Source organism: Macaca thibetana, chromosome 6 (genome assembly GCF_024542745.1).
Source record: "Macaca thibetana thibetana isolate TM-01 chromosome 6, ASM2454274v1, whole genome shotgun sequence".
In the NCBI taxonomy this organism is placed as follows: Eukaryota; Metazoa; Chordata; class Mammalia; order Primates; family Cercopithecidae; genus Macaca; species Macaca thibetana.
The window spans coordinates 21,052,780-21,068,270 of NC_065583.1; the positions used below are offsets into that span (position 1 = coordinate 21,052,780).

The 15,491-nt window shown below is 42.8% G+C and overlaps 2 protein-coding genes across 3 annotated transcripts in view; both read left to right on the forward strand.

The window, feature by feature from the left end:
- Nucleotides 1–15,491, forward strand: part of SLU7 (SLU7 homolog, splicing factor) — an 867,785-nt gene that overhangs the window by 635,216 nt on the left and 217,078 nt on the right. The gene's annotated exons all lie outside the window — the stretch shown is intronic.
- Nucleotides 1–15,491, forward strand: part of ATP10B (ATPase phospholipid transporting 10B (putative)) — a 364,478-nt gene that overhangs the window by 301,142 nt on the left and 47,845 nt on the right. For both annotated transcript variants that reach the window (XM_050794772.1, XM_050794770.1), the window contains exons 13-16: nucleotides 8,440–8,631; nucleotides 10,050–10,653; nucleotides 13,024–13,133; nucleotides 15,207–15,333. In XM_050794772.1, the coding sequence (XP_050650729.1) occupies nucleotides 8,440–8,631; nucleotides 10,050–10,653; nucleotides 13,024–13,133; nucleotides 15,207–15,333 (1,033 nt within the window). The remainder of the gene's footprint in view (nucleotides 1–8,439; nucleotides 8,632–10,049; nucleotides 10,654–13,023; nucleotides 13,134–15,206; nucleotides 15,334–15,491) is intronic.

Genomic DNA, 15,491 nt, shown 5'->3' on the forward strand with positions numbered 1-15,491 from the left:
TTGTAGATGCTGGGATTTTTTTTTAACTTGACATGATATCGAAAACATTTTCCATGTTGCTACTTAGTATTCATAACCAAGAACTGTGTTTTCTGACAGTGTCAAAGAAGAAACACTGTGAGCCTGTGTTCTGGGTTGTTACTCATCTAACTTTGGATGAGTACAGAATTGAGTTCCCTCTCTTGGGTTATTGTCATGCACAGAAATGCAACATTAGCAAGGATAAGACAAGAACAGTGTGTTAAGATATATGACCTTCATGAATGCACAAGTGAAATGATCCATAGATGTCTTCTGGAAGAGTTTCATGTTGTTGTTTTTCCCTTTTTGATTTTCCCAAGTGACATAACAACAAGGTGTGCATATTGCTACATCCTTTTTAATTTTGTCCCCATAAATGTAACACACTTCCCCAAGCTCTTTTCTTAAATATTTATAAAATGACTTTAGTGAATTCTCATTAGGCACAGATTCTATGTGTCTTTGGCACCTTCCATTTCTAGATACCACAGGCATCCCACGTGCCTGAGAATGTCTCCCCTAGAATATGAGGGGGAGAAAAAGGAAGCTTTCCTTTGTGGATCTCAGTTGGGTCACATCAATTCACTGCCCCTTGTTCAGTCTGACAAGTCTCTGCAGCCCAGAAAAACTGCATCCCTGGACCAGGCAGTAAAATCTTGGATGCAGGGCTTTTAGCTAATGATCAGTGAGAGGGACACACTAACCCCAGAGCTATCTCCAGATCCTAGATGTCATTGTCCTGCCCTGGCTGGCAGTCCCAAAGGTAAGTTCTGACGAAGTTCATTCAGGAGCAGTAAGGAAGTTGGCACATGGGTTAAGTCCCAATTCTTGTTGCCTGGGGAAGGGAAGATGGTGACATGTTCTTCTTATGAACAGCTAAGTATACTCTTATGTAATCGGGTCACTTGAAAATCTGGGGTTAGTGGAACAATTGTATTTGTGAGTAGTTTTGAGGAAGGGCACTGGGTTCAGAGTTAGGAAATGGAGGTTCTGGTTTTAGCTCTGCTACTGGCTTGCTGGGTAACCTTAAGCAACATGTTAAACCTCCTTCTACGTCTTTTTCACCACCTGAAAATAATTTCCTTATAATTCTCACTAGGCTGTTGTAAAGATCAAATAAGATAATGTTTTGCTGACCTGCAAGCTAACTTCCAGCTATGAATTAGGCACATGTGGGGTCTAATGTGTCAGGTTTTCATCTCAGCTACCCCATGTACTAGCTCTGTGACTTTGGTGGGCTTGCTGAAATGGAAGCCTCAACCTACCCATTGTTAAAATGAAGATAATCGTTCTGGCTCATGAGTTTATTTTGAGGATTTAATTCTTAAAATTATGTGTTCTCGACAGATGCCTAATGGAAGTTTTAAATGATCTTTCTAAAGGGAAGCTGTCTTCCTTGAACAAATGTTCACATATCTGATGTCATGAAGAGAAAATGGGGAGTTTCCATAAAATACAATTGTTGAACTCTCTCCCCTGAGATCCTGGTGTATTTGGTCTAGGCTGAGTACTGAGCACTTTTGTTTTAATTTCTGATGATTGTAGGGAGCAGCCACGATGGGGACCCTCCATAAGCAGGCCATCACCCCACCAGGAAAGAGTCTTCACTTGGCTCAAATTGGCACTTTCTACAGCTTGGGAGGCATTTGCTGAAGAGAGTGAAGTATGCAGTCTTTCAGGACTCTAAAGACTCTCATGCTTACCCATCAAACACCTCTAGCTGGTATCAGATCCTTGAAGTCATCCCTAGAGAGCTCCTGCGGCAGCCCCAGGTGGCTGTCTCGGTGCCTACCCCCACCCACTCCTGGCAGACTCTCTGCACTTGTCCCCTTCCACATGCCTTCTGTGCCTTCCTGCACCTGCCCATCTGGCACCCAGTCTGTTCTGACCATCTCTTGGAACCACCAGTTCTTTACCTTCTCTTAGCGAACTCAGTCAAAATTTGCCTCTGAAACCCCCAGGGAGCATTTCACCACCTTCTAAAGAAGCCAGTTGTTGGTTTCCTTGGCCCTTTGCTCTAAACCAAAAATAAGAATCAACAAAAAACAGCAACAACAGAAGCTGTTTTTTTTTCTTTAACTACAAAAAAACAAACCATCAGTGATTATCGCCTAATTGCCTGCAATAAAATCTGTGGCTTTAAGGTGGGGGTAATATAAAAACGGTGAGTTGAGTCCCAAGCCAATGTTTAATAGTACTGGCAGATGGAAAATGAAATCTTTTTTTTTTTTCTCCTTGTCTGTAAGCAGCCAAGATTTGAGCAGAGTCTTTGTTTAAAAATGCCACTTGCAGAATGTTTCTCAGCACCATCAGACCAAAGAATATCTTCCTAATCATAAAATTTGTATTAGGGCCAGTTAGGCTCCTCCAAACTTCCACACTGCTTTCCTCTGTGGACATCCCCCCACCACCCCCCCTTCCAAAGAGAATGCAACAGAGAGGAGCGAAGGAGGTGTCATTGGACCTCTGCCTCCTTTCACTAATCTTGGTCTGCCTTTCTTTCTTTGGAAGAAATTTATGCAGCACTCCCAGTCTGCTCCAAATTGGTGGGACAGCCCACATAGACACACTCCCACTGTAAGGTTAGATAAGAGTCCTGATTTAATTAGCCAAGTACACAGAATCTTTCTGGAAGTGATGTGATCACACAGGGCAGGAAGCAGTGAAGCCTATCTGTACTCCCCTTGTCCCCCAGTGTCCCAAATCAGGGTAGGGAGGACCCAGCCTCAGTGACATTGTTCACAAGAGGTGGGAACTGGCAAGATCTGGAAAACTCCCTTCTTGCTTCACCACTGAGTTTTTTCCTTTGGGCTTATGCCCTATTTGGGAAAAGCTTTCCCTAATAATCCATGTGTTCCGATTTAAGTGAGCATTTACTAACATTGGACTTTCCCAGTTCTTGATTCAAACTAAATGTCGTTAAGGCCAGAGCCTTAGACATCACTGCCCTAAACAGCGTTAGCCTCCAGCTCCGCAGCAACCAGGGATATGTTTCCATAATAGTCATAGCCCACAGGGTTACGTAATTGAAAGGAACCAAAGGCTGATGGCAGGAAGTAAGTGTCCCTCCCTCCTCTCTTCCCACCACCTCAGGCACAACCATGATTAGCAGCTTCTGTGTGTCCTTCCCAAAGGTGTACAGAAACAGACAAGTATGGCATATACACAAGCACATTCTTTACCACAAGTGGAAGCATACCGTACCCACTGTTTTGGACTGTGCTGCTTTAACCTAATGAATTTTAAAGAATATTTCCTATGTGTAGACAGACAGGTAGACATTCAGAAGAGAGCTGTCTCATCTTTTTTTTTTTAATGACTACTATAATTAGTTGGATGGTTGAGCCATCATCTGTTTATATATGTGTTTCTCTACAGTATTCTTAGAGCATAATTGCTAAATTGGCCAGTATGTGCATTTTTTATTTTGGTTGATTCTTCCCAAGACATTGTACCAGTTGAGACACTCATCAACAACAAACAGAAGGGCCTGCTTCTTCCCACCTCTGCCAGTGTCTACATTTCTTTAGAAAAGCCTTTCATTTATTGGGTCAGTCAGCAAACATTCAGTAAGCACCTACTCTGTGGCATATACTGTCCTACAGACTGGGGACATAAAGTCTAATGGAACATTGCTCCTGCTTTCAGGATCTTACAGCTCAGTGAAGGGGCAAAAGGAGCACCAGTGACTACAGGACAATGCTCTCTGGGCTGGGATGTGTGGTTGCAGAGGTGCTATAGGAGCTTAGAAGAGGTGCAGCTATATCATACTGGGGCATCAAGGAAGCTTCCTGGAAAGGTTGGCACCTGGGCTGAATTTTGAGACAGGAGTAAAGGTTAACTGGAGGAATAAGGAGACCATCTAGTGAGGAGTGGGTAAGGAGTGCAGGTTGTGGGAGGAGACAATCTGTAGAAGCAAGATGGAGAATTGTAGTTCTTTGGAGTAGCTGGAATGAAAGGTGCAATCCAGGGAGAGGAGGAGGAAATGGAGACGTAAGAGGAACTATGTCATGAAGAATTTTCTTCCAAGCTCAGGAACCAGGGTTCCTGTTTGTTTCCTTCTCTGGAATCCTGTAGCAACAAACTGCTGTACCCAACCTGTGATAGTCACCCATCTGAACTTGGGTGAGTTATTAAAACTGAAAGAAGAATAGCAGAGTAGAGTTTGGCCTACTTTTCCCAGCCTTCATTGTGGGAACACATCCCAGCTAGAAAGAAATAGAAACAATAGGATTGCCATGTAACACAGACCCTTGCTACTCAAACTGTGGTCCTCAAAGCAGCAGCATGAACACCAACTGAAAGTTTATCAGAATTGCCTATGCTCAGGCCCCACTCAGAGCTGCTAAATTAGAATCTGCATTTTAATGAGATCCCCAGTTGACATGTGTACATGTTAAAGTTTGAGAAATGTTGGCATAGCATTAAAGGGTTTAGGTTTTAGCATCAGGCAGTACCAGATTTAAGTCCCAGCACATTATCTGTGATGTTGTGACCTGGGACAAGTTACTTAACTGCAATGAGCCTCATTTGCTTCATAATTAAAGTGGAATGATACTAATGATATCAGTGCTCTAAGGACGATTAGATAATGGACATGAGAGCACTTAGCCCAGTGCCTGACTTTGTTATGCATTCTCATAAGTATAGTCTAATGATAATAGGACCCTTGAGGATATCGTTTGAGCTCAAAAATCACCTTCCTCAAAGGGGTGTTGTATGCATTTTAGGTGTTCTACAATAGAAAGAAATCCAACTAGTTGAGTGTCTGCCTGCCACAAAGCTCTTACATAAAAAACTGGTGGCCCCACAAATTTATATTTCTTTTTCTTCAGAAAAATAGTCTGGACAATGGCCAGCAGTAGGAAAGGACACTGCTTTCTTTCTAAGTGCTGCAAGTGCCAGGTTTCTAAATGTTAATGGACCACGTAGGAAACCAGTGTGCTGGAGCAAAAGAAGCCATGAAGAGCCTTGCCCTGTGGCAACAAGTCTGTGGTGACTCAATAAAGGTTAGCTGACATCTGTTCCTGGCACCTGCAGGATGAGCCAGGGCCTTTTACAGAGAAGGCTTTTGTTTTAACGCATTGCTACAAGATTGGATGGAAATATATGAAAGAGTGGTTTTAATGAACAGACAGCAGGAGTTAATCAGTGGTGAGCTATTGTGGTATCCTAGAAAGGAGTCAGTTAACAAATGTTTTGAGTGCTTACAATCCACCAGGCATGAGGGACACATCAGAGACAGTCTCTGCCCTCCTAGCACTTACAGACCAGCAGGTAAATGAATATGGAATAAATAACTTGAAACATTTTAACTGTGTCAGCATTTGGAAATACATAACGCATAGCTTGGAGCAAAGCGGTGTGTTACAAGAGGATGGCAGTCAGGTGGTGTGAAAACTGTCCTAGTTCTGACCCTAAATCAATGTGTGATCTCAAGCAGTTTCCTCCTCTCTGACACTCAATTTTGGCATCAGGAAAATAGGGGATTTAGCTTTGACAACTCCAAGCCTGTTCCTCAACTTTGGGTACCTGTGGTGGTAAGATTTAACAACATCTCGTTCAAGTACCCTCCCCCTAAAAAAGAAATCTATTTTCTGAAAAAAGAAAGTTTCCATAATCCCTTTTATTACTCTCATGGACTATCTGCTGAGCCTTAAGGATTAGATATACAAATGCATCCATTGTGTTTGAGATACCCAGACACTAAAGACCCTGGGTGGTAGCAAGTCTCCAAGGCCACTTCCTTCACATGCAGGATCTTGCCTGATATAGGTATTAAGATTATGAATGCTAGGATCAGACTAACTGAAATCAACTGAAGGAATTCCTCCCACTTACTGTGTGACCTTGGGCAAGACAATCAACTTCCTTGGGCATCAGTCTCCTCATCTGAAATACAGAGACAATTGGGAGGATAATGGTACTAAACAGATAATGTTACTGCAGGAATATAATGAGACCATGGATGCACCAGAACATAAGAAACACCACGTGAATACGAGCTCTCATTACTCTGTTGGGAAATAAGTTTGGAGTTCCTTGAGTGGTGTTGCTGACTTGATGACAAAAACTGGATGCTCCCTGGAATCTGGTTTTAGAAGTTTGCAGAGAAACATTAATAAGAGAACATAGCTACTTTACTGTGACCACAGAAATGAAAAACCTTAGACTAGCAGTTCAGGAGTCTGAGCTCTGATTCTGGCTTTCCACTAACTCACTAGGCAACTTTGGTCAAATCAGCCCATCTCTATGGGTTTTAATTAAGTCGGGATTCATTTCGTCTCAACTTGGGACTATGAGAATCTGATGAAGTTATATAAATGACATTGCTTCGGAAGGTAGGAAGAGCTTCACAAATGTGAGCTCCTACCAGGAATACTGGAGTCAAAGGCAGAGAGCATGGATAATATGTGTGTGCCCTTCTCAGGTTTTCTGGAAATAATGACACCACATGGTATGGATGATTCACACAATTGTTTTCAGGGCAATGGAAGGAAATGCAGGTCTGATTCAGTTTTATTAGCACTCTTCCTTCTGATAAGCAGACTTTTTTCTGGAAGTTGTCTTCTTACGATGGTATGAACAAGTTGGGGCATGACTGTTGACTCTTGAAGAGTACCCAGAATGAAGGTTGGCATTCTTGAAGTGTGTGTGCTCCATTCTTGTGGGGTATGTCTGAGTTTCCTACTCTCTGGCTCTCACCTGTGCCAGCAGCCCTAGGGAGGACAGAATCAGACCTCTTGGAGTCATTGTATTTGGTAGTCAGAAAACAGTCTGAGGCCTCTTTTCTCAAGGGATTTTGTTAAACTCTCAACTTGGGTAAAGCTCATTGGCCCTCAGTCTTCACCCTGCACAAATTAATCAAGATTCCCTCAGTCTATCATTTTTAGCCATTGACTCTCTTCTAAACTATGATTTAGCTGTGAAATCTGAACACTGATAGGAATGATCTTATGTGAAAGCCTTGTGCAAAATGGCTTTTGTCATATCTAACCATTGAGAGCTGGCATTTGTTGAGCTTCTGCTTCAAAAAAGCTATAGTTAGAGCTCTAGGAAATACAGCCTCATGGAAAACTCAACCTCTCTATCTTTGAGGCTCTTACCTTATCTCTAGAGAGATTAACCACGGACATAAGAAAAGTGAATTTAAAATAGAGGCCAAAGCAAGACGCCAGTGGGGAGGTAGACAGAGCCAGACACCACTACTGCCATTGCCACTACCACCTCTGCTCTGGTTAAGATCTCACTGCCTGAAAGAAGCTTTTCTGGCATCAGATCCCTGGGGTAAAATAGAGGAGCCAGAGCAAGAGAAAATACATAAACCAAAAAATAAAATATAGGTCAATATGTAGTGAATTCCAAAGGGATGGTTCAAGTGGTAACTTCTACAAAGATGTGAAAATTTGGAAATCCATGGGTCAGATCCAGTTCTTCCTCTTTTTTCTTCTAAAAAAAGAATAGGAATAAAAGAAAAAAAAAATAGGTCACGCATCATCTTTGCTTTATCTTGAAAAATCAAGAGACTTGGCAAACTAGACCAGTATTGGAGCATTGCACTCAGCAGAGCAGTAGCTACCCTTTAGATAGGGGTAGGACTTGCTAGGTCTCATAGCTCCTACCACCCCAAAATGTCCTCATCTCTACCTTGGCCCACCTTCCTCATTCACTTTACATGCCTGACTCCTGTGGACATTCTGAGTTAAGAATCTGCTATTGTGGTTCAGGAGAAAGAATTCATTGTGAGCTATATAGGATCTCATGGACAAGTGGGACTTTCCATGGTTATTGAAGTAGGATTTTGGTAGGTAGAAGAGGATTTTTCAAGCACAGTGTGATCAGAGGAATACAGGAGGAGTATACATCCAACAGGCAGCAAACAGACCACCAGGCTGAGCTGAGGGTCCATGTTGAGAAGTATGGGAATAAAGAGTGAAAAATGCAAACTGTTAAAGAATCTAAATGCCAAATAATTGATCACGCTAACAATGGCTATCTCCTGAAGGTTTTTTGAAGTCAAAAATACCAGGAGGAAATGGAGTTTTAAGAAGACTGTGCAGGTGATACATAGGGTTAGAAAAAATAAAAAAGGTGACAGGCAACAATATTAGTTTACAGCTGGTGCAGAAATTCAGGATTGAGGGGTAGAGGGTCTCAGCATGGCTGGAAGCAACACAAATGGTGGGAAGACACTGAGAGTGAAGAACTGTCAGCACCTGGTAATGGATGGATATGTGGCACTGAGAGACAGGAAGGACTCAAATAAGAATTGGCAATGGCCAGACCTGTGGGAGAGGAAAACATGTTGGATGCAAGACTGCAATGAAGCGGCATCATCCTTTTCCCAGGCATGTGAAGATTCTTCTGGAGTGGGCTTCCTTCCCAGAAGAGACTCTCATTCTGGCCTTTCTCTTCCAGGTAAAAGATGTAACTCCTGATAAAAACCTACTGACCAAGGTTCGAGATGCTGCCCTGTGGCTGGAGACCTTGTCAGACAGCAGACCTGCCAAGGCTTCCCTCTCCACTACCTCCTCCATTGCTGATTTCTTCCTTGCCTTAACCATCTGCAACTCTGTCATGGTGTCTACAACCACTGAGCCCAGGCAGAGGGTAAGGACCAGCGATGGCTGGGGGAGGAAGGTAAAGGAAGTAGAGAAGTAGAAAGCAGAGTAGGGGCGAGGGGAGAAGTTCTGATCAGGGAGACATGAAATTTGGGTCCTAGCAACAGTGTCATTTCATCACAGTGAGACCTAGAACAGGTCTCTTTACCCTCCCTGGGTCTGTTTCCTCATTTTTAAATAAAATGGAAAAAGATATATATGAGCTATCTATGTAGCTTTCAAACTTTGTCTATGTGTCTGTAGGTAGACATTAAGAGTTAGTGATTACTGAGCACTTGGTTTTATGCCAGGCTCCATACCCAGCACTTTACCTGTATTATCATTTAATCCTCTCAACCCAGCAACTCTGTGAGGCAGGACTGTGGATTTAACAAGCGAAGAAATGGTGGCTCAGAAAACTCAAGTAGGGCAATGAAGGACATATGGCTCATACATCTACACGATTCCATAATGGTTTCTAGTAATATTGTGCTATACTGCTGTTTTTATATATGGGTTTAAAATAGTTAATACTGTGTGTGATGTTCTTCCCATGGGGAAAAAAAATGCAGCTGAATGGTCATGTATGTAAAATTATACTCTAATCTCTACTGAAGGTGAATTTACCTTCAATCTTCCACAGACTCTTAGCCAAGTGCCGCTGTGAGTCACTGATGAGAATAATTAGGTGGTACAACTTGCAACTATGAAACCAAGACAAGAAGTTTCACCCAGACACTTAAACTACAACCTCCCTTCATTATGCCCAGATTCCAAACCACCCTGAAAATCACCTGAGCACTGGAAAGTCAGCAAGTTATCAAAAGTCTTCAGGAAGTTTTAGGAGGCAGAAAGCTTTATCTTAAAAATTAACTCATTTTTAAGAGGGGAAGAAGTACCATTTGGGGAAAGACAGTATGCAACTCCCAATTTTCAGGTTAATGTGGGAGCTTCAGCTGGCAGGTAGCTCAAGAGTCCAGCCTCTGGAGTCGAGCAGACCTGGGTTTGAGTTCCAACTCTACTCCCTACACACTGGGTGATCATGGCCAATTTATGTAGACTTTTTGTACCTCAATGTCCTCAGCCATAAGTTGGGTTGATGATAGCATCCCATAGCATTATTGGGAGCATGAAATGAGATACTGCACTCAAAGATAAAGCAGAAGCATTCATGGTGAGAGTTCAGGAAATGTGAACCCTTACTATGAGTTTCTGATTCTCATCTCCTTTTCCTTCCTTTGTCCACGCTCAGAGTGGGACGACCAAAAGATAGTGGAAAATGACCATTGTCAATGCTTAGAATCTCAGGGCTGGAGGGAAACAGCTGGCCTCACTTATTGCAAAAGTACCTTCATAGTCTGCATAGGACAACTTGGTATTATTTCCAACATTGAGAGTAATGTTCTACTTTCCTCCTTTGGCCACAAGGTCACCATCAAACCCTCAAGCAAGGCTCTGGGGACATCCCTGGAGAAGATTCAGCAGCTCTTCCAGAAGTTGAAGCTATCGAGCCTCAGCCAGTCATTCTCATCCACTGCACCCTCTGACACAGACCTGGGGGAGAGTTTAGGGGCCAACGTGGCCACCACGGACTCAGATGAGAGAGACGATGCGTCTGTATGCAGTGGAGGTGACTCCACCGATGACGGTGGCTACAGGAGCAGCATGTGGGACCAGGGCGACATCCTGGGGTCTGGGTCAGGCACTTCCTTGGAGGAGGCATTGGAAGCCCCAGCTCCAGACCTGGCCAGGCCCGAGTTCTGTTACGAGGCTGAGAGCCCTGATGAGGCCGCCCTGGTGCACGCTGCCCATGCCTACAGCTTCACACTAGTGTCCCGGACACCTGAGCAGGTGACTGTGCGCCTGCCCCAGGGCACCTGCCTCACCTTCAGCCTCCTCTGCACCCTGGGCTTTGACTCTGTCAGGAAGAGAATGTCTGTGGTTGTGAGGCACCCACTGACTGGTGAGATCATCGTCTACACCAAGGGTGCTGACTCGGTCATCATGGACCTGCTGGAAGACCCAGCCTGTGGTAAGTCCTGCCTTACCAGGGTTCCAGGCACAGAGAGTTCCATAGTTGAAGAAGCAGTGTGGAATGGTAATAAGAAGCTCAAGTTGTAGTGTCACCTGGTACAGCAGGTCCCAGCTGGAATACAGACCTACAAGATGCTTTCCTCAAATATCCTTAAAACATGGTGCATTTTACATCTTCTGGACCTAGGGAATCAGTGTCCATTAGTATATTTAAATACTAGATAGTCTTGTAGCAGATAAACATCTTTAACTTCATCCCAGTTTTCTAAACTCATTTGAACATGGATTATGCACACAGTCTTTTGCACTAGGGCATCCATTATCTTACCATGGAACACACTGTGGTCCTAACTCTTCATTTTGGGGAAAAGCAAACTCAACTCAGAAAGAAAAGTGACTTACAAGAGGTAACATGGTTAACCAGTGTTAAATCCCAGACCCAGGTATCCTGAATTCCAGGTCAGAACTTGTTTCATGCTGCTAGAATTCTGCACTGGGCTTGGTGCACTCTGGGAAGCCTCAGGTGTTCCTCTTTATTATCCTTTTCCCCAGCCTCCCCCAGATGGATTTTCATAAACTTGCACTGAGCCAGAAAAATGTTCCAAAGTCCCTACATATCAGTGTCCAATTTTGGAACAGCATGAATTAGTGTGCAGCCGCTTCCTGATTGCTAACAAGAAGACAGTTATGGGGCTATGATTCTCCCAGGATAGTAGATTCCAGCCAAGCTTCAGAATTGCCCAGGCAGCGCTGTGCCTCCTGCATTATCAGCTATGGATCAGGGCCAAGAGGTTTATGGGGATTGATTAGTGTGTAGAAGGGGAAGGGAGCTAATTAGTTCTCTTTATCCCCAGACTCTGGCAGACAAGTGAATTCAGTAATTCTGAGTCAAGGGAGCCACGGCACTCTATCCCTCAGCAGCAGTCATCCAAACTGCCCTGGAGATGTCTCTTTATTTGCTCCTCACCTGATTGCAAAATAGATTAGAGATGCTTTCAATAAAAGACACACATACAATGTTACTATAAGAATTGAGAAGCAAAACTTTGAAAGGAGGGAAGAAATAACCTCAGGTTTAATTATATTTATGGTGTTTAAATGTTCAGTTCGATGCTGAGGTTCCTGGCAGCCTAAGCAAGAAGGTAAACTCCAAGACTTGCAGGTAAAAGACAAAAAGGTTTAATCTCAGGAGCTGGTGTCTTTAAAAATAAAATATTGTAAAGAGTGCTGAATCAGGCGATGCACAAATGAAGACTATGCTTAAGGCACCAGGAACACCTGAAAAACGAGAAAATAATCTTTGAAACAAGTTTTATATTATATAAAAACAGCCTTGGAGTAGTATCATGGAAAAATCAGAGTTCTATTGGACTTCATTATACTTTTCTGTTAAGAATTATATTTTTAATTTTGCATTATATATACAAGGATGGGTGAGGTATACAAATTCTGTTCAATCTTAAGACCTCTAAAATTCTCAATCCAGCCCTGGTAAGGAATGATTCTGAAGGCTAGCTCAGTTTCACAAGAGATCGGTAAATGATGTCTGTGGCAGCTTAAAGGAAGTGGTGATGGACTCAATCCCACCCCACATCAGCCAACCCTGGCTGAAAACTTCTTATTATAGAATTAGATAAAGGAATTGGAATTTCAAGAGAAAAAGACAAATTACCTCTGACAGAAACTTATGTAGAACTTTACAAAGGGGACTTTGAGCAACACACACATTTTTCACACTAGATTCATAGGAAATGCAAAAAAAAAAAAAACTTTTCTCCAAACCTATTTCTTGCATTGAGAGAAGGCCTAGCTCAGCAAAACAAATGAGGAGAAGAACTCAGCTAATGAGATCCAGGCTTGTAGATGTCTTGGGACCTAACTTGATATAAGACCTCAAGTAGAAGACAGAGAAGATGATAAATAGTCTTAGAGAACAGTTTCCAAAGTCAGTTGGCCATCCAGGAATAAACTAAAAACACCTTAGGTAACAATAAAGATTCAAACTTCTAGTCCCCTGATTCAGTTGGGCTGTCATTGTACCTGAGAATCTCAATTACTAAATTCCCAGGCGGTTCTCATGCAAACAGCTGTTTGGGAACAGTACCTTAGACCACCTACCTCCCTTACATAGCACTTTAGTCAGCCAGGCTTTTGATGAGAAGATGTAGAGAGCAGACAATTTAAGGACTGCCTGCATTATCTTCCAGGGCAACCTGGCAGGAGAGCTCCTTCATGTTTCTAAGGTGGGCTGTAAGGGATTCCTTCTCTAAAGCATTTGTACTCTACTACACAAGATTCCAGGGTGTTGGGGATGGGGATCCCTGAGCATTTGTACATGGCCTCATGTGGGACAATGGTTATTTGACAGTGCCTGACATGAATGTGGAAAAGAAACTGAGAAAAATCCAAGCCCGGACCCAAAAGCATCTAGACTTGTATGCAAGAGATGGCCTGCGCACACTATGCATTGCCAAGAAGGTAAGAACAAATTCTTCCAAGCATGCTTTGAATATCATTAAATAGCTGAATGACCTTGACCTTGCTTCTTTTTCTTTATAAAAGACCATTGGAGGTGGTTGTTTTAACATTTTTAAGATTTGCCGTTCTGACTTGCCACAAAAACCCAAGACACTGACAATTTTGTTGAAGTCAAAATCTGAAGAGCTAGGTCCCATATCTGTGTGACTTTGCCATGCCCTGCTTTTCATTATATGTGTAATGGGTAACACACAGCTGATAACATTTTTTCAGTTATGATTTTGCTTTCCAATTATATTTTTTAGACATGCATTATTTTCCTTTCAATTTGGGGAGCTTTTATATGGTCACATAAAAATCTAGATTTCCGATTTCTTTTAAAAATTTAGAGGATCTGGCCAACTCTGTTTTCATTCTGGAATGGCAGCAATCAGCTACAACCAGGAAGTTGATTCCTATGATGAGGGATATGTTCAGCTGTGTTCTGTGGTTGGCCACAGTCCGTACAACTCCCTATTACATTGCACTCAGCCCAGCCATAGTTTTGTAGATTACCTAACTCATTCTCCGCAAGATCTTTGACTTTGTAGCTTCTGTAAGGCAGGCAGGCAGGCAGGCAGTGAGGGCTGCAAATTGCAGAGTGTGGACACCGGATGAGTCACCTAAAAGCAAAGCTAATAGGGTGCTACGATGGGCATACACTTCTAGATAGCTAGACATGGGTTCTCTCACGTAAATGCCCAGGGCTTTTCACGTCTTTTATGGTTCTTAGGGTAACATTAGAGATCAGGAATGCCCACTTTAAAGCCAGAACCACCGGGGTACTAGTCCCAATCTCACTACTTTTAGATGTGTGACCTTGAGCAATTTCTTCATTTCTCTGAGTTTTATCTGTAAAATGGTGCTAATCAGCCCTCCCTCATGCAGTTGCCATGGAGATTAAAGTAACCACATGTGCAGCACCTGGGACAGCGACAAATGCTTACCAATACTCAATCGGAACTACACCCGTACCACCATTTTCTTTTTCATTATTATTATACTTTAAGTTCTAGGGTACATGTGCATAACGTGCAGGTTTGCTACATATGTATACTTTTGCCATGTTGGTGTGCTGCACCCATCAACTCGTCATTTACATCAGGTATCACTCCCAATGCCTTACCACCATTTTCTATTGAAGTTATTTGTGCATATTTTGCCTCCCCTAATGGACTATGCATTCCTCAAAAGCAAAAGGCCTACTTGTGTCCCTTTGGTTTTCTCTATAGTGCCATGCAGAGGGACTTGAGGAATATTTGATGCTTGAACAAAATAATCTTTCATTGCTATAAGACACCATATGCATGTGATGTCAACAGGAGGGTCTAAAATGGGACTCTGAAGGAAGAAGATGTGGCCGCTAGCTGGATTGTTGCAGCTACTGGGCAGTCCATGTGTATGACACCATGCCTGGTGGAGTGCTCTACAGGTTATGCAAGATTTGGCTGCTGCTTTCTTTCCAGCCTCATTTTTGAACTTACTTTGAACTTACTTTCTCCATCTTTCATTCAAGGAACAGAAGGAAGGCCAAGTTCATTGCTGTTCCAAGCTTAACTCTTGATCTTGCCCATGACTGACCCTCTGTCATTGGATCTCAGCTTGCAGGTCATTTTGTCGAGGAAACCTAAACTTCCAAAAGAAGGCAGCCCCCTATTCAGTTACTCTTCTATCCCATCACACTTTCTCATATCAGTCATTTTCTGCAAAGCATTCCCTGAAATAATTATTTTAAATTATTTATTTGGCTAATACCTCTTACCCAGCAGCATATAAACCCAGGCATACAGGGACCTTGTCTGTCCAGATCATCTCCAGTGATCTGAGCACAACAGATTCTTAGTGATAATGGAACACAAGGATAAATCTTCATTGATTTACATATTTTTTGAAAAAATCATTGAGAAGAAAGCCCCATCTAATTATGTAGGGAAGTTCAAACAGGCCAATAGGAGGCCCAGCAGGTGGGAAGAGAGAGAAAATTATCTTGTTGATCCACCCAAAATTGTTAAGGAGCCTTTTCCTATCCTGTAGGTTGTAAGTGAAGAGGACTTCCAGAGATGGGCCAGTTTCCGGCGTGAGGCTGAGGCATCCCTTGACAACCGAGATGAGCTTCTCATGGAAACTGCACAGCATCTGGAGAATCAACTCACCTTACTTGGTAGCTAAAAATAAGTCGTCATTATAGGAAAAAAGGAATGCAGCCAGTTGAGAAGGGAGCTCTTGGCCCCGATTATGACACTACTAATATGTCTCCATTAGCAACCTTCCCTGGGGTTCCCTTCCAGGTATTTGGCACAAATGGGCCGTGCCAATACC